Raw genomic sequence first — 24,250 nt, 5'->3', positions numbered from 1 at the left:
TGGCCGAGATGTCTCCTTCCTGGGGAAGTTTGGAGAGAACTCCGCCTCTCCAAGCTCTTGTGGTAAGGCCTGATGGTGTCAGGCAGGCCCACAGACATCCGGGGGTTAACTGTCTCTGTGTGATGCTCGGCTTCAGTGGTCACCTTCCACGTCCACTCATGTTCTACTTCTGCACCTGGTTCCTTTTGTCTTAGAAAGGATAATCAGTAATAGTAATATAAATCTTAATGTTGTAGTTCTTTCTTGGTAAGTATGGAAAAGGTGCTGATGCATTATGCTCCTTACCTCACTTCGGGTGCCAGAAAGTCCTAAGCCCCTGCGTGAATGACATGTGATGTACTTGACCCTACCGCTGCCACGTCCTATCTACCTTGCACCCAGTCTCTGACCACCAAGGCCACGCCCTACCTACCCTGCCCCAGATTTGCAACTCAAAGTGAGAGCGTCTGGCCACTGCTGGTCTCCGAGATCTGAGTAGCAATGGACCCCTGGGCCCAAATTCTATTTCTCTATCTCTGTGTCTTGTGTCTTTTATTTCTACAATTTCTCGTCTCCACCTCAGCCAGGAGCAGCTCACAGAACCCTGTAGGGCTGGACCCTACAGCTGGGGGTCCTCTCCCCACTCCCTCCCCCCTGTCCTCATCTCATAGCCTCCAAGCTAACGGGACCCACCAGCTGCCTTCCTTTTTCCACTCCATCCCAAAGACCCCACTCTAATGGAGTTTCACCATGATGGCCAGGCTGGTCTTGAACTCCTGACCTCAGGTGATCCACCCACTTCGGCCTCCCAAAGTGCTGGGATTGCAGGCGTGAGCCACCTTGACCAGCCCAAAGACCACTCTCTCCGTGCCAGCCCTGGCAGCCTTGGCAAGCTCTGAGTCAGCGGCATCCCTTCTGCATCCCCAGGAGAATCAGCTGTGAGATGGGAAGCTCCTGCCCTGAGCCCCGGGCACCTGTCCCGTCATGCTCCTGGTGACATGGGACACAAGCCACCTGAGGTCAGGCTCCCTGCTTGCCGCCCTCTGGGTTTCCTTCAGTCCTCTGAACAGAGTCCCAAAAGGCAGCAGACCCCTCCAGCTATGGCCTCACTGGGAAGGGAGTGAGTTTCCTTCCTCTCCCCGCCTGTTCCCTGCCCTGGACCTCCCACCACTGAGAAAGGAGCTCTGTAGCAGCAGGAACTGGGCCGAGATACTTCTTGACCCCAGAGTGAACAATGACAAGATTGGCTGAGAGTCCAGGGCCCAGAGGCTCCTGTGGTCTAGGCTGGGGGAAGGGGTCCTGGCCTTGGGGTCTCTGAGCAGCCCCTCCTGTCTGCCTCCCCCACAGCCCCAGGATGACTACTCGGTCCTGTTTGAAGACACCTCCTATGCAGACGGCTATTCCCCTCCCCTCAATGTGGCCCAGAGGTACGTGGTGGCTTGTAAGGAGCCCAAGAAAAAGTGAAGCTGTCCAGTGTACTCGCCATCCCCCGACGACACAGCAGGACAGCAGAGGATGTGCTGGGATTAAACGGACACTCCCCTCCATGCGTGTCCTGGGTTTTACTTCTCCAGACCCTCTCCCCTCTCCAAACAGGGCAGCGGGGGAGCTGGAGCAGGGTGGTGGCCGTTTCTGGCCCCAGTGGGCGATCACTCTTTCAGCTCAGGGATTTTCTTGCCTTCCAACACAGGCTCTGCATTGAACACAAATAACACTTTATTCTTGAGCCCCCTGGTCAGGCTTGACTTGCACACTCCCTCTGCAGCGACCCCGGCAGCCCCTGTCACAGCTGGGAGCGGAAGCTGAGGCTGCAGCCTGCCATCTTCTCCGCATAGTCCGCATCGAAGCGCTCATTCTGCGCCACGGTGAAGGTGGTTTTCCAGTCCCCAGCCGTGCCTGGGAGAGGAAGGCAGGGAGCAAAGCTGCAGTCTCACCCCAGGGGAGGCCCCGAGTGCCTATGGGGAGGCTCCAGCTGCTGCTCCCACCTGCCCCAAAGCCCCGTGCTGGCCGGTGCCCACCTCTCCTCATGAAGGGGGAGACGCTGTGGTCCATGAACTCCTTGGGGAGGGTGGAGTAGTTGGTCATGGGGTTCTTCTTCATCTCCTCGAATGACGTGTGCTGAGCGATGAAGTCCAGGGTGTCCTCTGGCAGGGAGCGCCCCACAAACTCCAGGATCTTCCGAATCTCCCTTTTGGGGTTCTGAGCAGCAGAGGGCTCCTCAGTGGAGGCTGGGGTTGCTGATTCGGGAAAGTAAAAGGGGTCCTCTTCTCTAACCTCAGAGGGGATCTGGCCACTTCCACTAGAAAACCCTCAGAGCCAGTTCCTGGACCCTCGGGGCCCTGTCCCTGGTGTAAAATGAATTGCTCTCTGCCCTGTGATCCCTTGATGAGCTGGGCTTGGCTCCTATGGGGCGGGGACCGGGATGGTTTTCCATGCCTGTGGCTCTGGGTGGGACACCCTCTGGCAGGGAGAAGCAATAGGAATAAATAGTTGATGTGTTGCAGGGGTCATGGCTCAGGCCTGTTATCCCAGCACGTGGGAGCTGAGACACATGGATCACCTGAGTTGAGGAGTTCGAGACCAGCCTGGCCAACATGGCAAAAACTCCTCTCTACTAAAAATACAAAAACTAGTCAGGCGTGGTCACCTGCACCTGTACTCTCAGCTTGCGGGGAGGCTGAGGCAGGAGAATCATTTGAACCTGGCAGGAGGAGGTTAGAGTGAGCTGAGTTAACATCACGGCATGCCACCCTGGGCAACAGAACGAGACTCTCTCAAAAAAATTATCTGGTCCGTGGCCACCTGTGCAGCTGACTCAGGTGCAGGAGATGAGAGCTGTGTGGGGCCTGCTGCCAGGTGGGGCTGCAGCTGGGAGGCCTGAGCCAGGGAGGCAGAATGGGGAATCCGGGCCTGCTGTGGGGCTGCCTGGAGAGGGGACTGGGTGGCCTCGGCGGGTCCCTGTGAGGTGCCTGCCCCCAGGTGTCACATGGAGGGCGGCAGCACAGGCGGTCTCACCTCCTTCATGTCTTCATAGAAGAGGTAGAGAACAGGGTGTGTGCGGCTCAGCTCCCACCACTCCTGCACGTGCTGGTACCAGGACCCGTAGGACACTGGAGAAGCGGGCGGGGGCACCGACGCAGGGTTGCCGTGTGTTGTAGCCACCACCCCTCAGCTCCACACCCTCCTTCCTGCAGTCAACCCACCTTCTCCGGCCATGAACTTCTCCAGGAAGCTGTCCCAGGTCCCAGGGTCAGGGTGCACCTTGGCCATCTGGTAGAAGTGGTAGTAGGAGACGGCCACGTCCTTTGCGTTGCGGGCAACGTAGACCACCTGCAGGGGCAGAGGACCCGGCCCAGCGCCGTCACACAGCCCGCCCCAGGCCGGCTCATCTCTTGATTTGGCAAAGGAGGAACCTGAGGCTCAGACTCTGACTTGCTTGAGATCTCACGGCACAAGTAGGTCCAAGCGGGGATCTGAACCCTGCTGAGATGTCAAAGTCTGGCCTGGTCTCTGGATCCGTATTCTATACTAGTGTAATCTGCATAAATGTCTATACCCCCCAATTTAGATCAAGGCAGGCATGTTCCCACCAGCCCCAAATTCCCAAATTGTGGGCTTGTGAGAACCCACCCTCTACATTTCTTAAGTCTGCACTGAAGAGTCTCATGTTCTTAATCATCAGAGCAAGAGGCAGACAGTCTCCCCCGCTGAAGATGTGACAAGGCTGGAGGCAGCGAGGCGACTCCCCCAGAAAACAGGACCAGGCCGGGTCAAGCTGGGGCCTCCTTCCCTGGATTCACATGCTCCACACCTGGGCCTTTTCTTTTTCCTTTTGTTCTGGAATTTTTTATTTGTTTATTTTTTGACAGAGTGTCAAAAAGAAAAGACCTTGGTCTTTCTTTTTTCCTGTTGCCCAGATTGGAGTGCACTGGAGGGATAAGAGCTCACTGCCACCTTGACCTCTCACACTCAAGCAATCGTCCAGCCTCAGACTTTCAAGTAGCTGGGACTACAGCAACAGGCCACCACGCCCTGGGGATGTTTTGCATTCTTTATAGAAATGGAGTCTCCACATGTTTCCCATGCTGGTCTGTGACTCCCGAGCTCAAGCGATCCCCCGACCTTGGCCTCCCAAAGTGCTGGCATAGGAGTGAGCCAATACCGGTGGCAAACCTTTTTTTTAATCTTTATTTATTTATTCTGTTTGTTTGTTTGAAAGTTTCCCTCTGCCTTCCAGGTTAGAGTGCAGGGGCACGATCTCGGCACACTGTAACCACCGCCTCCTAGGTTCCAGTGATTTTCCTGCCTCAGCCTCCTGAGTAGCTGGGATCACAGGCGCTTGCTCCCACACCTGGCTAATTTTTGTATTTCTAGTAGAATATGGGGTTTCCCCACGGTGGCCAGCCTGGTCTTGAACTCCTAACATCAGGCCATCTGCCCACCTCGACCTCCCAAAATGGTGGGATTACAGGCATAAGCCACCACGCGGCTGGCCTTTTTATTTTTATTTTTTAATTAATTATTTATTTATTTTTGAGAATGAGTTTCACTATTGTTGCCCAGGCTGGGGTGCAAAGGTGTGGTCTCGGCTCACTGCAACCTATGCCTCCCAGGTTGAAGTGATTCTCCTGCCTCAACCTCACAAGTAGTCAAGATTACAGGTACCCACCACCAGGCCAGGCTATTTTGTGTGTGTGTATTTTTAGTAAAGATGGGGTTTCACCATGTTGGCCAGGATGGTCTCGAACTTCTGGCTTCAGGTATCCACTGGCCTCAGCCTCCCAAGTGCTGGAAATACAGGTGTTAGCTACCACGCCTGCCAGCCCCTCTTTTTATTCGTCATCTTTTTTTGAGACAGGGTTTCTCTATCACCCAGTCTGGAGTGCAGTGGTGTGATCATACCTCACTGCAGTCTTGAACTCCTAGGCTCAGGTGATCCTCCCACCTCAGCCTCCTGAGTAGTTGGTACTACAGGCAAACAACATTATGCTCAGCTAATTTTTTTTTGGAAGAGACTGGTCTGCAAATGCTGGCTTCAAGGGGTCTTCCCACCTCAGCCTCCCAAAGTGCTGGGATTGTGGGTGTGAATCACTGTGCCCAGCCTCACCTTGACCTTCTGATCCAACAGGGTCTGGGGGACCAGAGCCAGGGGCAGGTGTGTCTTGATGAGCCGTGGGGCCGGTGTGTCTTTCAGAGTCTCCAGCCCTGTGCAGTGGGTCAGGGAAGGTCTGGTGAGCTGAAGCCCCAGCCCTGTCTTCCTCCACTCCCCTTGCCCCCAGGACCCAGTCACACACCTGAGGGAACCCCTGGGGCTTTGAACTCAAGGAAGGGCACCCGCATGAAGATGGGAGCCCGGTGACACTTGTCCAGGTCACCATTCTGGTAGATCATGTCCAGTATCTGGCTCACCCAGGTGGTGCCTGGAGAGAGGGAGAAGGCGGGAGATGGGAGGTGAGCAGGTTGAGGGTAGGACCTGACTGGCCAAGGTGGGGGCTGCCACGTGGGAGAGGGTGGGTGGCCCTCCTCACCTACCAGACTTGGGGTAGGTGCTGATGAGCAGGTCATCGGGCCGGGCCCGGAAGTTCTCCAGGGGCCCCAGTGCCTCCGCAAAGTACTTGATGAGCGGGACCCCCTTCACGTACTCCAGAGGCCGGCGGAGGGCATCCTGGATCAGCGCCATGTTCCTGTGTCAGGGGCCAGAGCCAAGCCCACACCCTTAACACCATCACAACACCGTGTGCAGAATTCTCACTTTCAGGGAAGTCACTGAGGCCTAGGGAGGCTGAGTGACTTGCCCGAGCTCACAAAGCCAGTCAGTGGCGGGGCTGGGGCTGAAAACCAGGTCTGCGTCTAGTGCGGTGGTTCCCCAGCCTGGCCGCACCTTTTGTTCACCTGCAGAGCTGTGCAAAATCCCAGGGCCTGGGCCATGGTGCAGACCAATAAAAGTGCCCTCACGGGGCAGGGCCCAGGTATCAGGATGTGTGAAGGTCTCCAGGAGACTCCAGCTGCCCTGAGGAGGCTCTAGGCCTCCCTGTGCTGTCTCCCTGCCAGCCCTTTGTCTCACCATTTCCTGCTGAGACCCCAGCCTCCACCCAGTGGGCTCCTCTCTCCAGTGCTCCCCTGCTTGACCCCCTCAGGGCCCTTCACATGTGGAAACATCCCGGGTCGGCCAGGCCTGTCATCCACATGCCCAGCCACAGTCCATCTGGGTTCCAAGACAAACACGGCCCTTTGAGCAGCTAGCTGGTACTGGGGGCCAGAGCCTGGTGTGGGAATGAGCAAAACTGATGACTCAGCAGGAGTAGGGTCCTGGGCAGGGCGACTCCCGTCTGTAATCCCAGACCCTAGGAGGCCAGGAGTTGGGAGACCAACCTGGGCAGCATGGCAAGTCCCATGTCTAAAAATCGTTTTAAAATATTTTTTAATCAGGCAGGATGGCGAGGGCCTGTAGTCCCAGCTACTCCAGAGGCTGAGGCAGGAGAATCGCTTAAACCCAGGAATTCAAAGCTACAGTGGCCAGAATCCTACTGTACTCCAGCCTGGGTGACAGCAAGACCTGGCCTCCTCCGCCCAAAAAAAAGGAAGGGAGGGGGATTCACGCCTGGCCAGGGTTGTCTGATCGAAATGGGATATCCATGGGGAAAGAGCGGAAATGGCAGAGGCCTCGGCTTCTGGAATGTTGGAGCCAGAAGCTGAGCAGCGTGAGGGCGACGCGGGCCATTCCACCATGTCACTCACCTGAGCTTTCGGGAGCCTGGTTCTCCTGACCCGCAGAGGCTGAGTGTGGGTGCGGTGTGGGGAATGCAGGGCTGTTGTCTGCGCGGAGGGTTTCTTAAGTCCAGTGTGGGAGGGATCTGCAGCCAGGGCTGGACTTAGTGTTGCTCCCTGGAGGAAGGGGTGGGGTTGGGGACTGTGGAGCTTCTCCATTACCCTCCTTAGTTCACCGGCTGGAGACGAGCTTAGCGTGATCTGCAAAGCCAAGACTGCTCTGGTTTGTAGAAAACAGAAGAATGAAAGAACAAAGGGCCCAATGGTGGGTTTGGTTTGCTTTTTTCTTTTTGAACTGTCACGGGGCTCCTGACCTGCCCCTGAACTCCACCCTGCCAGGCAGGCCAACAGACAAGCTTTCTCTAATTAACCCAGAGAAGAGAGAGAAGGGATTGGAGGAGAAAGACCAGCCCCAGCTTCGTGGCTCCCAGGGGACCTCACAGAGCATCAGTAGAAGACTCTAGAAGAACAGCAGTCCCTGGCAGGTGCTTTTCTTTCTGTCGGTTTGAAGGAGGCTCCACAGACAGAGGCCAGAGGAGGTTGGGGCTTGCAAGCCACGGGCCCCCATGGAAGGAGGGCATCCCTCATCATCCTCGTTCTTTGTCCTCACTACTGAAAGTCCAGGGTCAAGCTGGGTATGAGACAGGTAACCATCTGAGTAAAGGTGAGTCTCCCAAGCCTTCCAAGAATTCCGAGAACTCAGAGGCAAGCAGCGAAAAGCTGTGGCATGGGGTTTCCAGGGAGAGAAGAGACTGCTCACCTGCTGGGGTGACGGCCCCTCCTCCCTCCGCTGTGCCTTGAGGAAACCCCATGACTGGCAAGTCCTCGGACTACTAGCTCCACCCTCATATGCCCTTAGCCAACCATCAGGAGGCCCCCTTGATGCAGACTTTGTATTGCACTCCAGGAAAAACTGGCTGGACCACTTGGAGTGGCACAGAAAAGAGGCAAGAATGTGAGATTAATACAGGGTGGTAGAAGGAGAATAGAAAATCCCAGGCAGCAGTTTCACATGACCTGAAGAAGGAAACCTGAAATAGCTGCAGGTACCCGGGTGCGGAGGCTCACGCCTGTAATTCCACCACTTTGCAAGGATGCGGCGGGTAGAGAATGAGGTCTGGAGTTTGAGACCAGCCTGACCGACAAGGTGAAACCCCATCTCTACTAAAAATACAAAAATTAGCTGGCTGTGGTGGTGCACACCTGTAATCCTGGCTACTCAGGAGGCCGAGGCAGGAGAATCTCTTGAATCCAGGAGGCGGAGGTTGCAGTGAGCTGAAATCACACCATTGCACTCCAGCCTGGGCAGCAGAGCGAGATTCCGTCTCAAAAAAGTAAAGAAAAGAAACAGCTGCATGTGCTGAGGGCCAATAAGTCCCTGAAAATTAGGATGAGGACCAAGCTGACTAAAACCAACCAGACCCAGCATGGCACTGCATTTGATGTAGGTTTCACCTAGGGTCCCATTATGTGATCAGTAAGATGTTAACTCATACACCCACCAGTGCCAAGACAGCTCCAGGAACACCTGTATTTGGATGTAAATTGTGGCACCACAGTTTTGAGAAACGTTTACCTTTTGCTGGAATCTTCATGAATATACCATCTTTAGTTAAAGAAGCCCATAAAGGTCAGCCCCAAACCTCCTAGGGCATGAGACACTCTCTTGATGACCCCCACATTCCCCTTCTTGAGTATGCCCTTTTGCACTGCAAGCAATCTCCCTACATTTGTGACTTTCTGACTTGTCTTAAATTCCTTCTGGGAAAGGTGTCAAGAGCCTGGAGACTGACTGAGGTGGACGTCCCACCGGCCTTTGAGGACCTCCCCTAGGCCACTGGTATATCTGGAGGGGGTTAGGGACGCTGAGGATCGGGTCCCCAGCAGGGCTGTCCAGAGTGTCTGTAGAGGCAATGTTATACCCAAGCGGGATAAGGAATGCGCCACATTCTGAGATTGCATTGTGAGTCCTTTATTTTAGCCGGCAACCGAGAGATGGCTAACGCCCAGAATTCTCTCGGCTCCGAAGAAAGAGTCTGGGGGTTTTTTATACCCTAGTTTTGAAGGGGAGGGGGAACCTAGCTGAAGCAAGCTTTTTCACAGAACCAGAGTAAGCAAAAAGTTAAAAGTTAAACTAGTATATGAGAAATAAAACAGAACCAGGGGCAAGGGCTAGAGCTATCACAAAAAGACATACAACTTATAGATATGGGGGCTCTGGACACTCAAGAGCACCTGCATTCCCAGGCTCTGCTGGTGCCACTTTACTCAGCCTCTTATCAGCAAATGCAGTCCTGGATGTGCCCGGTGTCATCCTGCCCCAGCTACATACTACAGTTGCATACTTAATGAGGGGAATAATTAAACAATTCTTTTTTTTTTTTTTTTTTTTTGAGACGGAGTTTCGCTCTTGTTACCCAGGCTGGAGTGCAATGGCGCGATCTCGGCTCACCGCAACCTCCGCCTCCTGGGTTCAGGCAATTCTCCTGCCTCAGCCTCCTGAGTAGCTGGGATTACAGGCACATGCCACCATGCCCAGCTAATCTTTTGTATTTTTAGTAGAGACGGGGTTTCACCATGTTGACCATGGTTGGTCTCGATCTCTCGACCTCGTGATCCACCCGCCTCGGCCTCCCAAAGTGCTGGGATTACAGGCTTGAGCCACCGCGCCCGGCCACGAGGGGAATAATTAAAATGAAGAAGCTAAGATGGCGTCTGTGCAGCTCAAGAAGCTAACATGAGGCCTGAACAGCTCTTAGCTAAGAAAGAGAGAGTCAGTTCAAGCCAACAAAAAGCAAGTTATCACGGCAAGGTTGGTGACAGACAGCCCAGGGCAGGGAGTCGGGTAGAGAGGCTGGGGCTAAAGCCCACTCACATCTTCTAATTCCGAGTCTTCTACTATTTCCTTCATGCCCATCCGCACAGCCAGATCAGGTCACCCAAAGTAGTGACATCTCACAGCTACCAAGGTATGGGGCCAGAGAGATACAGTCACGCATCACAAGCCCCCTGCAGGCTGGGCCCCGAATATCAAGATGAGGACTCTGTTGCCAGGGCTTGGCTTATACAACTGGGCACCCTCTTCCCAGAGCTGGACCAGGCTGGTACCAGGGGACTGCACTCACCTAGGCATCAGCCCTCTATGCGCAGAAGCTGCCCTGGTTCTTCCCAAAGGAATTCCTCTGCCAGGCAGGTCACATGGGCCCTTGGCGGGCAGCCAGGGTCAGAGCAACACAAAGGCACCTGTTCATCCAGTCCCAGGCAGCAGGCAGGTAAGAGGCAAGGAGGGAGAGGGAGCTGGCAGCGAGCCTCTGTGCAGCGGGCGTTACACAGCTCCATATTTGCATTTTACAGATGAGGAAATGGAGGTGGGGGGTTAAAATCCTTGCCCTCTGGGACTAAGCTGGTGAAGGTCCCGTGAGCATCAGCAGTGACTGATTGAGTCACAGCCTGGAACACTGCAACCAGGCTGAACTTCGTGGCAGCTCAGCAACCGCCAGCAAGTCACTGAATCTCCGCAGGGCTAGTCCTCCACTCACACTTAAGGTGAACTTAGTACGGCCGGACCATCATCCATTATTTCATTAACTATTTTTTAGCCATTGACTCTGTGGGACTCGGTTCTCCAGCAGTGACAAGAGCTGCCCTTGGGCAGTTTAGTACAAGGGTTGGGATGGGAGAGACTGATGAGATCAATAAAACACGCAGCATGTGAGATAATAAGTATTCGGGAAAAGGAGCCATGGCAAAGTACACAGGACATGCAATTTTAGTTTATCTTTTTAGAGACAGAGTCTTGCTCTTTCGCCCAGGCTGGAGTGCAATGGAGCAATCAGAGCTCACTGCAGCCTCCAGCTCCTGGGCTCAAGCGATCCTCTCACCTCAGACTCCCCAGTAGTTGGCACTACAGGCATGTGCCACCGTGCCCGGCTTCTCAGAGCTGCAATTTTAAATCGGGAGACAGGGAAGGCCTCTCTGTGGAGGTGGCAGGTTATCAAGACAGATGGCGTAGAGAAGAACCTTCCAGTCAAAGGGAAAAGGCAGATCCTGCTGTGCTCAGGAATGACCGGAGTACTGTCATCTTAGAGGCGGGGACAGGGCCGCAAAAGTATCAGGGCGTTTCCTGGTTCCTCAACAAACAGCTGGATCCGAAGTCGTCGGGAGGATGCATCTCCCTTGCCTGGGGCGAACCTCCCCTGAAGCGCGCGGGCGCGCAGGGCGCACAGGCCTCTGGGGTCCCCGGTCCGGGTCCGGCTCAGGCTCAGGCTCGGCGTCAGCAAAGGGACCTGCGCGGCGCCCTGGGGCGGGAGAGGCCCGAAGGCCAGCGGCCAGTGCTGCACAGCCGTCAGAGCCCCCGGCGGAGGACTGGGTGCTGCGGGAGCGGCAGGCGCGCCCAGGGCGGGGGAGCCGGGTCCACTACAACCGCGGCGGGGTACGAGGGCCCCAGGACTGCGTCGGGTAGGGGTAGGACCCCAAACCCGGGACACTCGCCGCCACGCGGTCTCCTTCTTCGCCAGAATGGCGGCCACGGCGGACGGGAAACCGTGCAGAACATGCACCACCTCCCTGGGGAGGAGAACGTGGGCGTCGCTTTGAGCCCCGCTGCGCCCCACCACGAGTACCCTCCAATTCTACCCGAGAGCGGGGTCCTCACTCCCGGCGTCAGCCCAGCCCCAGGCCCCGCCCCTGCCTGCAGCCGAGCCCCCTCCACCTGCCGATCTCAGAACCCGCCTCTAGCCTAGGTACCCGTCTGTCACCCCTGCTCTCCTCCTGCGCCCCACCCGACCCCGGCGTGCCCACCAGGACCCCTACGCTGGACCCCAGCCTGGATCATCACCCCCGTCCCAGCCAGTTCCCCGCGGAGTTCCACCATCAAGATTCCCAGGGCACCGCCTCCCCGTCACGCTCCTCCCCTGGGACGGGCCCGGTCCCTCCCTGGAAGCCCCGCCCGCTTCACAGGGATGGCAGGTCCCTCTCATCAGACCTGTGCCCAGCGCGGTCCGCCTCCTCCAGGAAGCCTTCTTCCGGGCACAGAGACCCTCCCCGTCTCACCAGGAGTGCAATGGCACCATTGCGCTCACTGCCACCTCCGATGTGGCCCCGCACATCCTCTTCCTCCCCATGCTTCCACCCCCGCTTATTCTCCTGCCTCAGCCTTTTGAGTAGCTGGAATTACAGGTATGTGTCACCGTACCTGGCTAATGTTTACATTTTTGGTAGAGACGGGGTTTCACTATGTTTGCCGGGCAGATCTCGAACTTCTGACCTCAAGTGATCAGACCGCTTTGGCCTGCCAAAGTGCTGGATTACCGACGTAAGCCACTGCACCCGGCCTGGGTCTTGCCTTCTGTGCAGCCCCCATTATGTTGCTGGACCCGACAAGCAGGGTGGACAGTGAACCCCACGTAGACTCCATCCTGGTGCGGAGGGGTTCAGGCAGTAGAGCAGGTAGAGGTGGAAGAAGTGCCTCGGCCTCACCGCAACTACCGCGGGACCCTTAGAATTTAGGAAATTTTTTATTAAACACACTTCCGTGTCAGCACCTACATCAAGAAGAGAACCTGACCTGCACCTCCCGATTTGTCCCTCCCTGGCTCCTCCCCCTGGGTGCCCGCTGTGGTGCCGCCTCACCCATCTGTAGTTGAGGGCAGCAGCCCCTGTAGGACACCTGGCAGATGGGGCCACAGTCCTGCTGGGTCCTCGGGCTCACTCGGGAGCTGAGGCTCTCAGGGATTCCTCCAACAGCTCAGTGCAGCAGGCTAGGTGGGGTTGGGGCCGGCACCTGCTCCTGTGGTCAGGGCTTCCTTCCTTCCCACAGCGGCCAAGATCCTGAGTCTCTACAATGACTCGGAGCCAGCCCGGAAGACCATGCGCAGAGGAGTGCTGGTGACCCTGCTGCAGCAGTCGGCCATGACCCTGCCCCTGTGGATCGGGAAGCCTGGTGACAAGTGAGGGCAACAGCTTCGAGGGAGGGGCTGCTGCCCAGGGGCTGGGACTGACCCTTTGTTCCACTCACAGGTCCCCACCCCTCTGTGGGGCCATCGCCACCTCGGGACTTCGTGGCCAGACCTGAAGACAAGGTGGCTGCCTGGGTAAAGGCTGTGGATGGGGACGAGCAGTAGATCCTGGCCGAGGTGGTCAGTTACAGCCACACCACCAACAGGGAGTGCCACCAGCCCCAGGAATGCTCTCTAGTCACCGCACCTGCCTGGGCTTTGGCTCTGCAGCAGGAGAAAAGGTCCCCAGAGGGTGCTGTGGGCGGGGCCTGCTATGCAGGGAGCACCCAGTTCTTGGGCTGTCCCTGTCCTCTTCACTTTCCGACAGGGACCGAGACCCTGGCTGCATCCGGCGTGTTCTTTCTCTTGTCTGCATGTATGAGGTAGATGACATCGATGAAGAAGGCAAAGAGTGAGTGTCCAGGCCAGGGCAGGGCACAGAGCCTGGGGGGCAGCATAACAGCCGGGAAGGAGCTTCCCCACCTGGCCACGTGTTGACACAAGCCCCTCTACCCCCAGGAGACACAGCCTGAGCTGGTGTGGGTCACCCTGCTGCCCCAGTGGATGGCCAACCCCGAGATGGACTCCACGAACTTGTTTGGGCCAGGGCAGGGCATGGAGCCCGGGTGAGGCAGGATAGGCCATGAAGGAGACAACAACGTTCTGGGGATGCTGCCACTCTGGTGACCGCACAGCCAACATAGTAAGCCTTAGCATTCGCCTGGTCACTGAGCTCATTTGAGCAAAGCTATCTCCAGTAGAACATCCCCTTTCCAGAACATGTGCGTTTGGATTTTACCTGTCCCCAAACTGACCCTTTGCTCATTTATTTTTATTTTTTAAATTTTTTGCATTTTAGGTTTGGGGGTACATGTGAAGAATATGCAAGATTGTTGCATAGGTACCCACGTGGCAGTGTGATTTGCTGCCTTCCTCCAGTTCACCTACATCTGGCATTTCTCCCCATGCTATCTCTCCCCACCTCCCCATCCCCCACCATTCCTCCCCTATTTCCCCCCAGCGGACCCCAGTGTGTAGTGCTCCCCTCCCTGTGTCCACGTGTTCTCATTGTTCAACACCCGCCTATGAGTGAGAACATGTGGTGTTTGATTTTCTGCTCTTGTGTCAGTTTGCTGAGACTGATGGTTTCCAGGTTCATCCATGTCCCTACAAAGCTCATTTTAATAGTAAAACCCACACCTCTGGGTGGAGACTTAAAATGCTAATTAGACATTCATTCTAGGAACAAGCATGCATAGCAAATGCCCATGTGCACCCAGAGCCACCCAGAACATGCTTACTAGTGACTCCTCTTCCCACCCTTATGAACAATTGTGTGAGACTCCCAGCAAGGGGTTTTTTCCTGCAGTAATCAACACTGTCTCACCCCGATGAACAGCCTGTTCTGAACTCTCCAAGGTATATTGCCCATTTTGTGCTTTCAAATACTGTTTGTCTCTTGCAATAAGTTACTCTCTGCTGCACTTCTTTTGCTGTGTGTCTCTTGTTTCAACGATGTTATTTATTCATTTATTTTGAGATCGAGTCTTGCTCTGTCACCCAGGCTGGAGTGCAGTGGCATGAGCTCAACTCACTGCAACCTCCACCTCCCGGATTCAAGCGATTTTCGTGCCTCAGCCTCCCAAGTAGCTGGGATTACAGGCGTGCACCACCAAGCCTGGCTAATTTTGTATTTTTAGTAGTGACGGGGTTTTGCCATGTTGGCCAGGCTGGTCAGGAATCATAATTTATTTTAATTAAATGGTATTTTATTTATTTCTCAGGCAGGGTTTCCTCTGTCCCCAGGCTTGAGTGGATGGGCTTAATCACCGCTCACTGCAGCTACAACCTCCCTGGCTCAGGGGATCCTCCTGCCTTAATTTGCCAAGTACTTGGGACTACAGGTGCTCACCACCACGTGAGGATAATTTTCTCAAATTTGTAGGGATGGCGTCTCATCATAACATTGACCAGGCTGGTCCCAAACTCCTGTCCTCCAGTGATGCTCTGATCTCAACTTCACAAACTGCCGGCATTAAAGACATGAGCCACCCTGCCTGACCCACAAATCATGTTTTATTCTGTTTTTAAAAATTGATTTTATTTTATTACTTTTTGCAACAGAATCTCACTATGTTGCCCAGGTTGGTCTTGAACTCATGGGCTCAAGTGATCCTCCTACCTCAGCCTCCCAAATTGCTGGGATTACAGACATGACCTACTGTCCCTAGCCCACAATTCATATTTTATTCTTGAGCCCCTTGGTCAGGCTTGACTCACACATTCCCTCTGCAGTGACCCCGGGAGCCCCTGTCACAGCTGGGAGCGGAAGCTGAGGCTGCAGCCTGCCATCTTCTCTGCATAGTCTGCGTCGAAGCGCTCATTCTGCGCCACAGTGAAGGTGGTTTTCCAGTCCCCAGCTATGCCTAGGGGAGGAAGGCAGGGAGCAAAGCTGGAATCTCACCCCAGGGGAGGCCCCGAGTGCCTATGGGGAGGCTCCAGCTGCTGCTCCCACCTGCCCCAAATCCCCGTGCTGGCCGGTGCCCACCTCTCCTCATGAAGGCGGACATGCTGTGGTCCATGAACTCCTGGGGCATGACAGTGTAGTTGGTCATGGGGTTCTTCTTCATCTCATCAAACAATGTGTGCTGAACAATGAGGTCCACGGTCTCCTCCGGCAGGGAGCGCCCCACAAACTCCAGGATCTTCCGAATCTCCCTTTTGGGGTTCTGAGCAGCAGAGGGCTCTCAGTGGAGGCTGGGATTTCTCATTTAAGAAAATAAGAGTGGTCTCCCTCTCTAATGTCAGAGGGAATCTGGCCACTTCTAGAAACCCTCTAGACCCAGCTCCTCAACCCCTGGGGCCCTTTGCCCTGGGGTAAAATGAATTGCTTTTTACCCTGTGACCCCGTAATGAGCTGGGCTTGGCTCCTATGAGTGACAATAGGGATGGGTTTTTTTTCTGACTGTGGTTGCCGGCTGGCACACCCTTTGGCAGGGAGAAGCAAGAGGACTAAGTATCTGATCCAGGGCCACCTGTGCAGCTGACTCAGGCACGGGAGAAAAGTGCTGTGCTGGGCCTGCTGCCAGGTGGGGCTGAAGCAGGTTGGTTTTGAACTCCTCGGCTCAAGTGATCCTCCGACCTCAGCCTCTGGGGACGGGGAATCCGGGCCTGCTGTGGGGGCTGCCTGGAGAGGGGACTGGGTGGCCTTGGCAGGTCCCTGTGAGGTGCCTGTCCCCAGGTGTCACATGGAGGGCGGCAGCACAGGTGGTCTCACCTCCTTCATGTCTTCATAGAAGAGGTAGAGAACAGGGTGTGTGCGGCTCAGCTCCCACCACTCCTGCACGTGCTGGTACCAGGACCCATAGGACACTGGAGAAGCGGGCGGGGGCACCGACACAGGGTTGCCGTGTGTTGTAGCCACCACCCCTCAGCTCCACACCCTCCTTCCTGCAGTCAACCCACCTTCTCCGGCCATGAACTTCTCCAGGAAGCTGTCCCAGGTCCCAGGGTCAGGGTGCACCTTGGCCATCTGGTAGAAGTGGTAGTAGGAGACGGCCACGTCCTTTGCGTTGCGGGCAACGTAGACCACCTGCAGGGGCAGAGGACCCGGCCCAGCGCCATCACATGGCCCGCCCCAGGCCGGCTCGTCTCTTGGTTTGGCAAAGGAGGAACCTGAGGCTTAGATGCTGACTTGCTTGAGATCTCATGGCGCAGGTAGGTCCAAGCGAGGATCTGAACCCTGCTCAGATGTCAAAGTCCGGCCTGTCCCTGGATCCATATTCTATACTAATATAAACTGCACCAGTGCCTTCACGTCCCAATCTGGAGCAAGGCATGCCTGGTCCCACCCAACCCTCTCCTCTGCTGGCCTGTGAGCACCCACATGCTGACTTTCTAAGGCAGACACTGAAGAGTCCCCTGTTTCTGGCCAGCAGAGCCTTGCCAGGGCAAGAGGCAGACGGCATCCCCGCTGAAGATGAGACAAGACTGAAGGATGTGGGGCAACCTTCCCAGAAGAACAAAACCAAAGCTGAGCTCTGTGGAGCCTCCTTCCCTGGATTGCCATGCCTCGCATCTGGCCTTTTTTTATTCTTTTCTTTTAGTTTTTTTTTTTTTTTTTTTTTTTCTTTTTCTTTGAGTTGGTGTCTCTCTCTGTCACACAGGCTGGAGTGCAGTGGTGTGATCCTGGCTCACTGCAGCCTCAAACTTCTCGGTTCTAGCGATCCTCCCACATCAGTCTCCCTGGAAGCTGATACCACAGGCACATGCTACCACACCTGGCTTTTCTTTCTCTTAATAGAGAGACTGCATCCCTATATTGCCCATGCTGTCTTCCAACTCTGGTTGCAAGTGAGCCTCCTGCCTTGGACCCCCAAAGTGCTGGGCTGACAGGTGTAAGCCACTGTGCCCGGCCTCACCTTGATCTTCTGATCCCACAGAGTCTGGGGGAGCAGGGCCAGGGGCAGGTGTGTCTTGATGAGCCGTGGGGCCGGTGCGTCGTTCAGAGTCTCCAGCCCTGAGCGGTGGGTCAAGGAAGGTCAGATGAGCTAAAGCCTCAGCCCTGTCTTCCTCCACTCCCTTTCCCCCCAGGTCCCAGTCACACACCTGAGGGAACCCCTGGGGCTTTGAACTCAAGAAAGGGCACCCGCATGAAGATAGGAGCCCGTTGACACTTGTCCAGGTCACCATTCTGGTAGATCATGTCCAGTATCTGGCTCACCCAGGTGGTGCCTGGAGAGAGAGGGAGAGGGAGGGAGATGGGAGGTGAGCAGGTTGAGGGTAGGACCTGGCTGGCCAAGGTGGGGGCTGCCACGTGGGAGAGGGTGGGTGGCCCTCCTCACCTACCGGACTTGGGGTAGGTGCTGATGAGCAGGTCATCGGGCCGGGCCCGGAAGCTCTCCAGGGACCCCAGTGCCTCCGCAAAGCTTTTGATGAGCGGGACCCCCTTCACATACTCCAGTGGCTGGCGGAGGCTGTCCTGGATCAGCTCCATGTTCCTGCGTCAGGGGCCAGAGCCAGGCCCACACCCTTAACACCATCACAACACCGTGTGCAGACTTTTCACTTTCAGGGAAGCCATTGAGGCCTAGGGAGGCTGAGTGACTTGCCCGAGCTCACAAAGCCAGTCGGTGGCGGGGCTGGGACTGAAAACCAGGTCTGCGTCTAGTGCGGTGGTTCCCCAGCCTGGCCGCACCTTTTGTTCACCTGCAGAGCTGTGCAAAATCCCAGGGCCTGGGCCATGGTGCAGACCAGTGAAAGTGCCCTCACGGGGCGGGGGCCCAGGTATCAGGGTGTGTGAAGGTCTCCAGGAGACTCTAGCTGCCCTGAGGAGGCTCTAGGCCTGCCTGTGCTGTCTCCCTGCCAGCCCTTTGTCTCACCATTTCCTGCTGAGACCCCAGCCTCCACCCAGCGGGCTCCTCTCCCCGGTGCTCCCCTGCTTGAGCCCCTCAGGGCCCTTCACATTTGGAAACCTCCCAAGCCGGCTGGACCTGTGATCCATTTGCCCAGCCACAGTCTTCTGGGCTCCAAGACAAACATGGCCCATTGAGCAACTAGCTAGTATTGGGGCCCAGAGCCTGGTGTGGGAATAAACAAAACTTGGATGACTCAGCAGAAGGAGGATGGGACATGGTGGCTCATGCTTATAATCCCAGAGCTCCTGGAGCCCAAGGGGGAAGGATCAATTGAGCCTTGGACTTTGAGACCAACCTGGGCAATATAGAAAGACTCTATCTCTAGAAAAAATATATTTAAAAATTAGCTGGGCGAGCTGGGCACAGTGGCTCACAACTGTAATCCTAGCACTTTGGGAGGCCGAGGTGGGTGGATCACCTGAGGTTGGGAGTTTGAGACCAGCCTGACCAATATGCAGAAACCCCATCTCTACTAAAAACACAAAATTAGGTGGGCGTAGTGGCCAGTGCCTGTCCTGTAATCCCAGCTGCTCGGGAAGCTGAGGCAGGAGAATCGCTTTAACCTGGGAGGCGGAGGTTGCGGTGAGCAAAGATTGCGACATTCCACTCCAGTCTGGGCAACAAGAGGAAAACTCAGCCTCAAAAAAAACAAAAATAAGGCCAGGCGCGGTGGCTCAAGCCTGTAATCCCAGCACTTTGGAAGGCCGAGGCGGGTGGATCACGAGGTCAGGAGATCGAGACCATCCTGGTCAACATGGTGAAACCCCGTCTCTACTAAAAATACAAAAAACTAGCTGGGCGTGGTGGCGCGTGCCTGTAATCCCAGCTACTCAGGAGGCTGAGGCAGGAGAATTGCCTGAACCCAGGAGGCGGAGGTTGCGGTGAGCTGAGATGGCGCCATTGCACTCCAGCCTGGGTAACAAGAGAGGAACTCCGTCTCAAAAAACAACAACAACAACAACAACAACAACAACAAATTAGCTGGGCCTGTTTGCTCTCTCCTGTACACTCAGGTACTTGCGAAGCTGAGGCATGATGATCAGGTAAGCCCAGGATTTTGAGGCTGCAGCGAGCTACAATTTGACCACAGCACTCCATTCTGGGTGTCAGAGCCAAGATAGATCTCAAAAAAACAAAAATAAAAAGAAGGAAGGGCAGCCAGGCTGGAGTGAAACTGGACATAGTGAAACTGGACATCCATGGGGAAACAGCCAGTATGGCAGAGAGGCTTCGGCTTCTGGAATGTTGGAGCCAGAAGCTGAGCAGGGTGAGGGCATCCTGGGCCATTCCACTCTGGTACTCACCGGAATTCTCCAGACACTGGCTTCCTGCCCTCCTTGCCCGCAGCGGCTGAGTGTGGGGAGTGAAGAGCTGCCGTTTGCGAAGGTGTTGCAGGTTTTACGTGGGAGGGATCTGGAGTCAAGGCCAGAGTTGGGTTTGCTCCTGGAAGGAAGGGGTGGGGCCGAGGGTTTCGGGAGCTTCTCCATTACCGTCCCTAGCACCACTGCTGCAGTCAAGCTTGGAGTGATCTCCAAAGCCAAGATGTGAGTTTAGCGTTTAGTTGTGATTAGGAAACAGAAGAATGAAAGGCAAAAGAACCGAATATATAGATTCATTTTATTTTATTTTTATTTTTATTGTATTCTGTTTTTTTTTGTTTTGTTTTTTTTTTTTTTTTTGAGAACGAGTCTTGCTCTGTTGCCCAGGCTGTGGTATAGTGGTGCGATCTCGGCTCACTGCAACCTCCACCACCCAGGTTCAAGCAATTCTTCTACCTCACTCTCCTGAGTGGCTGAGATTACAACTGCATGCCACCATGCCTGGCTAGTTTTTGTTTTGTACGTAGGGTTTCACCATGTTGGTCAGGCTGGTGTCCAGCTCCTAACCTCAGATGATTTGCCTGTCTCAGCCTCCCAAACTAGTGGGATTACAGGTGTAAGCCACTGCGCCCCGCCCTTTTTTTATTTTTTGAGATGTCACCGGGCTCCTGACCTGCCCACTGAACACAACCCTGCAGGGCTCTTGAACTCCAGACCTCAGGCCAGCAGACAAGCTTTTTCTAATTGACCCAGGCAAGGGAAGTGAGCCTGTGAGTGGGGAAAAATGGGTACTAGCTAGGCAGAAAAGGGGCAGGTCATGTTTTCCAGGGAAACCTTGAAGGCACCAATGCTTCTAGTCCGGTGCAGCCCACACACAAGCCCTCAGCAGCCCAGGCACTCCAGGCTCTGAACACAAGGCCAGTCTGGAGTAATGTGTGTGCACAGAGTCAAGGGGCAGGGGTGGAGCACAGCATGGACTCATAGATCAAGAAAGAAGAAGGACACTTGCCCTGGAAGCAAGTCCCAGCTACATGGCTCTTGGGGGAAATTACAGAGCATCAGTAACATATCCTAGAACAGCAGCCCCTGGCAGGTGCTTCTCTTTCCCTGGGTTTGAAGAAGGCTCTGCAGACAGAGGCCAGAGGAGGCTGAGGCTTGGAAGCCATGGGGCCCTATGGAAGGAGGGCATCCCCCCTCCTCCTCCTTCTTTGTCCTCACTATTTAAAATCCAAGGTCAAGCTGGGTACGAGACAGGTAATCATCTGAGTAGAGGTGAGTCTCCCAAGCCTTCCAAGAATTGCGTGAGTTCAGAGGCAAGCAGGCAGGAGGCAGTGGGGGAAAACTGAGGCGTGGGACTTTCAGGCAGAGGAGAGGCTGCTCACAAGCTAGGGCCAGGGGCCCCTTCTCCCTCCTCTGGAAGCCCCTTGACTGGCAGGTCCACAGGCTGCTAGCTCCGCCCCCGCCCTCAGCCACCACCGGAAGGCACCCTAGATTCAGACTTTGTATTGCACTCCAGTAAAAAGCTCCGAACCCGCAGCGGGTGGCCCAGAAAGGAGGTGGGAGGAGGGTTCCACAGCTCAATCCTATGAGGCAGGGGTGACTATTATTCACATCTTAGAGATGAAGAAATGGAGATGGGGATTAAAATCCTTGCCCTCAGAGACTAAGTTGGCCAATGTCCTGCAAGCATCAGCAGTGACTGATTGAGTCACAGCCTCACTATTACAGCCAGAGCTGAACTTCCTCACACGCTGGCAGGTTACTGAATCTCTGCAGGGCTTGTCCTCTACTCACTCACATTTTTTGAGAGCTCAGTAAATCCAGGACCATCATCTGTTAGGAAGAGCTGCAATGTTATTGAATTTTTATTTATGTTTTTAAATTTATTTATTAAAAACAATTTTTTTTAGAGATGAAGTTTCTCCATGTTGGTCAGGCTGGTCTCGAACTCCAGACCTCAGGTGATTGGCCCGCTTCCGCCTCCCAAAGTGCTGGGATTACAGGTGTGAGCCACTGCGCCAGGCTTGTATTTTATTTTTTTAGAGACGGGGTCTTGCTCTTTCAACCAGGCTGAAGTGCAATGGAGCAATCATAGCTCACATCAGCCTCCAACTCCTGGGCTCAAGCGATCCTCCCATCCCAGCTTCCCCCGCAGCTGGGACTACAGGCATATGCCACCATGCCGGGCTTCTCGGAGCTGCAGTTTTAAATCGAGAGACAGGGAAGACCTCTCTGCGGAGGCCGCAGGTTATCAAGACAGATGGCGTAGTGAAGAACCTTCCAGTCAAAGGGAAAAGGCAGATCGTGCTGTGCTCAAGAATGGCCAGAAGTACTGTCATCCCCATCTTAGAGACGGGGACAGGGCCGCAAAAGCGTCAGGGCGTTTCCTGGTTCTTCAACAAGCAGCTAGATCCGAAGTCGTCTGGACGATCCAGCCCCTTTGCCTGGGTCGAACCTCCCCTGAAGCGCTCTAGCGCGCAGGGCGCACAGGCCTCTGGGGCCCCGGGTCCGGCTCAGGATCCGGCTTGGCGTCAGCAAAGGGACCTGAGCGGCGCCCTGGGGCGGGGGAGGCCCGAAGGCCAGTGGCCAGTACTGCACAGCCGTCAGAGCTCCCGGCGGAGGTCTGGGTGCTGCGGAAGCCGCTGGCGTGCCCAGGGCGGAGGAGCCGGGTCCACTACAACCGCGGCGGGGTACGGGGCCGTCAGGGCGGCGTCAGGCAGGGGTCCTATCCCAAACCCCGACCACACGCCGCCGCGCGGTCTCCTTCCTACCGGAAGGGCGGCCACGGAGGACGAGAAGCCGGGCACACGGAGCACCATCTCTCTGGGGAGGAAAACGGGGTGTCTCCGTGAGCCCCGCCGCTTTCCACCACAAGTCCCCTCCAATCCCACCTGACAGCGGGGTCCTCACTCCAAGCTTCAGCCCAGCCCTGGGTCCCGCCCCTGACTGAAGACACGCCCCCTGCACCTGCCAATATCAGGCCCCGCCCCTGGCTGAAGACACGCCCCCTGCACCTGCCAATATCAGGCCCCGCCTCCATCCCAAGTACCCACCTGTCCCCCCTGCTTTGCTCTGGCGCTCCACCAGACCCCAGCATGCCCACCAAGACCCCTACTCTGGACCCCAGCCTGGATCATCACCCCCGCCCCAGCCAGCTCCTCCGGGAGTTCCACTGCAGACATTCCCAGGGCACCGCCTCCCTGTCACGCTCCTCCCCTGCACTGTCTCCGTCCCCGCCCTGGACGCCCCGCCTACTTCACAGGCCTGTCTGGTCCCTCTCAGCAGGCCTGTGCCACGCGGGGTCCGCCTCCTCCAGGAAGCCTTCCTCCCGGCACAGAAGCCCTCCCCGCCTCACCAGGGCCCTCGCCCGCTGGTCTACCCAGCCCCGCCTTTTTTGCGGCCCCCCTTGTGCTGCTGGACCGGATGAGCAGGTTTGACAGTGAACACCACGTAGACGCGGCCCCAGTGCCACGGGTTCAGGCAGTAGAGCACGTAGACGCCGAAGAAGCGCCCCGAACTCACCGCGATTCCCACGGGACCCTTCGAATTTTAGGAAATAATCACTAACGAAGCATACTTCTGTGTCAGCACTGACATCAAGAAGAGGACCTGACCAGCACGTCTAAACCCGCTTTGTCCCTCCCTGGTTCCTCCCCTTGGGTGCCCGCTGTGATGCCATCCCACCCATCTGTAGCTGAGTGCAGCAGCCCCTGTAGGACACCTGGCAGATGGGGTCACAGTCCTGCTGGGCTCTCGGGCTCACTCTGGAGCCGGGGGCTCCTCCAGCAGCTCAGTGCAGCAGCCTAGGGGTGGTGGGGGCTGCAACCTGTCCCTGGGGCCTCAGGGCTCCCTTCCTTCCCACAGCGGCCAAGATCACAGGTCTCTACAATGACTCGGAGCTGCCCCAGAAGACCTTGTGCAGAGGGGTGCTGATGACCCTGCCCTGTGGATCGGGAAGCCTGGTGACAAGTGAGGCAGCAGTTGTGAGGGAGGGGCTGGTGCCCAGGGGCTGGGACTGATTCTTGGTTTCACTCACAGGCCCCTACCCCTCTGTGGGGCCATCCCTGCCTCAGGGGACTATGTGGCCAGACCTGGAGACAAGGTGGCTGCCTGGGTGAAGGCAGTGGGTGGGAACAAGCAGTGGATACTGGCCAAGGTGGTCAGTTACAGCCACATCACCCACAAGTGAGTGACACCAGTCCCAGGGCTGCTCTCAGCCCCTCCTGTCCCCAGCCCCTGGATGACTACTCCACCCTATCTGAAGACACCTATTCAGACAGCTTCTCCCCTCAACTCAGTGTGGCCCAGAGGTACCTGGTGGCTTCCAAAGAGCCCAAGAAAAAGTGACGCCGGCTGGCAGATTCAATGTCTTCCACCGTCTTGGGGCAGGATAGCAAAGGATATGCTGGGATTAAACAGGCATCCCTCCTCCACAGGTCTCCTGAGTTTTACTTCTCCAGATCTCTCCCCCCTCCCCAGATATTGGTGGCCTGGGGAGCTGGACGCTGAGGGAGAGGTGACCGTATATGGCCCCACTGGGCATTCACTCTTTAGCTCGGAGTTTCTCTTCCTTTCCAATACAGGCTCTACATTGAACACAAATCATATTTTATTTTAATTAAACTTTATTTTCTTTGAAGGGAGGGTCTTGCTCTGTCATCCAGGCTGTAGTGAATGGGCATAATCATAACTCACTGTATTCACAACTTCCTGGGCTGAAATGATCCTCCAGCCTCCGCTTCCCAAGTAGCTGGGACTACAGGTGAGTGCC

At 55.8% G+C, this 24,250-nt stretch overlaps 2 protein-coding genes, 1 long non-coding RNA gene and 1 pseudogene across 6 annotated transcripts; 1 reads left to right on the top strand and 3 right to left on the bottom strand.

The window, feature by feature from the left end:
* Positions 1 to 1,677: 1,677 nt before the first annotated feature.
* LOC101045258 (sulfotransferase 1A1) lies at positions 1,678 to 6,788 on the bottom strand. 3 transcript variants are annotated; one of them, XM_039478000.2, is made up of 8 exons: positions 6,718 to 6,788; positions 5,512 to 5,663; positions 5,274 to 5,399; positions 5,087 to 5,184; positions 3,183 to 3,309; positions 2,995 to 3,089; positions 1,998 to 2,178; positions 1,678 to 1,875 (listed from the first exon to the last, which is right to left on the bottom strand). In XM_039478000.2, the coding sequence occupies exons 2-8, from the start codon at positions 5,657 to 5,659 to the stop codon at positions 1,763 to 1,765; spliced, it is 888 nt and encodes a 295-aa protein (XP_039333934.1). In that variant the 5' UTR covers positions 5,660 to 5,663; positions 6,718 to 6,788; the 3' UTR covers positions 1,678 to 1,762. The 3 variants fall into 3 exon arrangements, with proteins under 3 accessions (XP_039333934.1, XP_039333935.1, XP_039333936.1); XM_039478001.2 differs by lacking the exon at positions 2,995 to 3,089 and having other exon boundaries at positions 1,998 to 2,216; XM_039478002.2 differs by lacking the exon at positions 2,995 to 3,089.
* A 118-nt stretch (positions 6,789 to 6,906) lies between these two features.
* Positions 6,907 to 23,158, bottom strand: LOC120367330 (structure-specific endonuclease subunit SLX1-like; annotated as a pseudogene).
* LOC104651512 (uncharacterized) lies at positions 12,573 to 13,672 on the top strand. The gene is made up of 3 exons (XR_744973.3): positions 12,573 to 12,695; positions 12,766 to 13,155; positions 13,263 to 13,672. It is a non-coding gene; the product is annotated as an uncharacterized LOC104651512 (long non-coding RNA).
* LOC101044942 (sulfotransferase 1A1) lies at positions 14,804 to 19,515 on the bottom strand. 2 transcript variants are annotated; one of them, XM_039478003.2, is made up of 8 exons: positions 19,465 to 19,515; positions 17,592 to 17,743; positions 17,352 to 17,477; positions 17,165 to 17,262; positions 16,209 to 16,335; positions 16,021 to 16,115; positions 15,292 to 15,472; positions 14,804 to 15,169 (listed from the first exon to the last, which is right to left on the bottom strand). In XM_039478003.2, exons 2-8 carry the CDS (start codon positions 17,737 to 17,739, stop codon positions 15,057 to 15,059), a joined length of 888 nt encoding a protein of 295 aa, XP_039333937.1. In that variant the 5' UTR covers positions 17,740 to 17,743; positions 19,465 to 19,515; the 3' UTR covers positions 14,804 to 15,056. The 2 variants fall into 2 exon arrangements, with proteins under 2 accessions (XP_039333937.1, XP_074238349.1); XM_074382248.1 differs by lacking the exon at positions 19,465 to 19,515 and adding an exon at positions 18,125 to 18,196.
* Positions 23,159 to 24,250: the final 1,092 nt, after the last annotated feature.

This window comes from Saimiri boliviensis, chromosome 12 (assembly GCF_048565385.1).
Source record: "Saimiri boliviensis isolate mSaiBol1 chromosome 12, mSaiBol1.pri, whole genome shotgun sequence".
NCBI lineage: Eukaryota > Metazoa > Chordata > Mammalia > Primates > Cebidae > Saimiri > Saimiri boliviensis.
The sequence above is the reverse complement of the archived record's forward strand: the minus strand, read 5'-3'. Positions and strand labels throughout refer to the sequence as shown.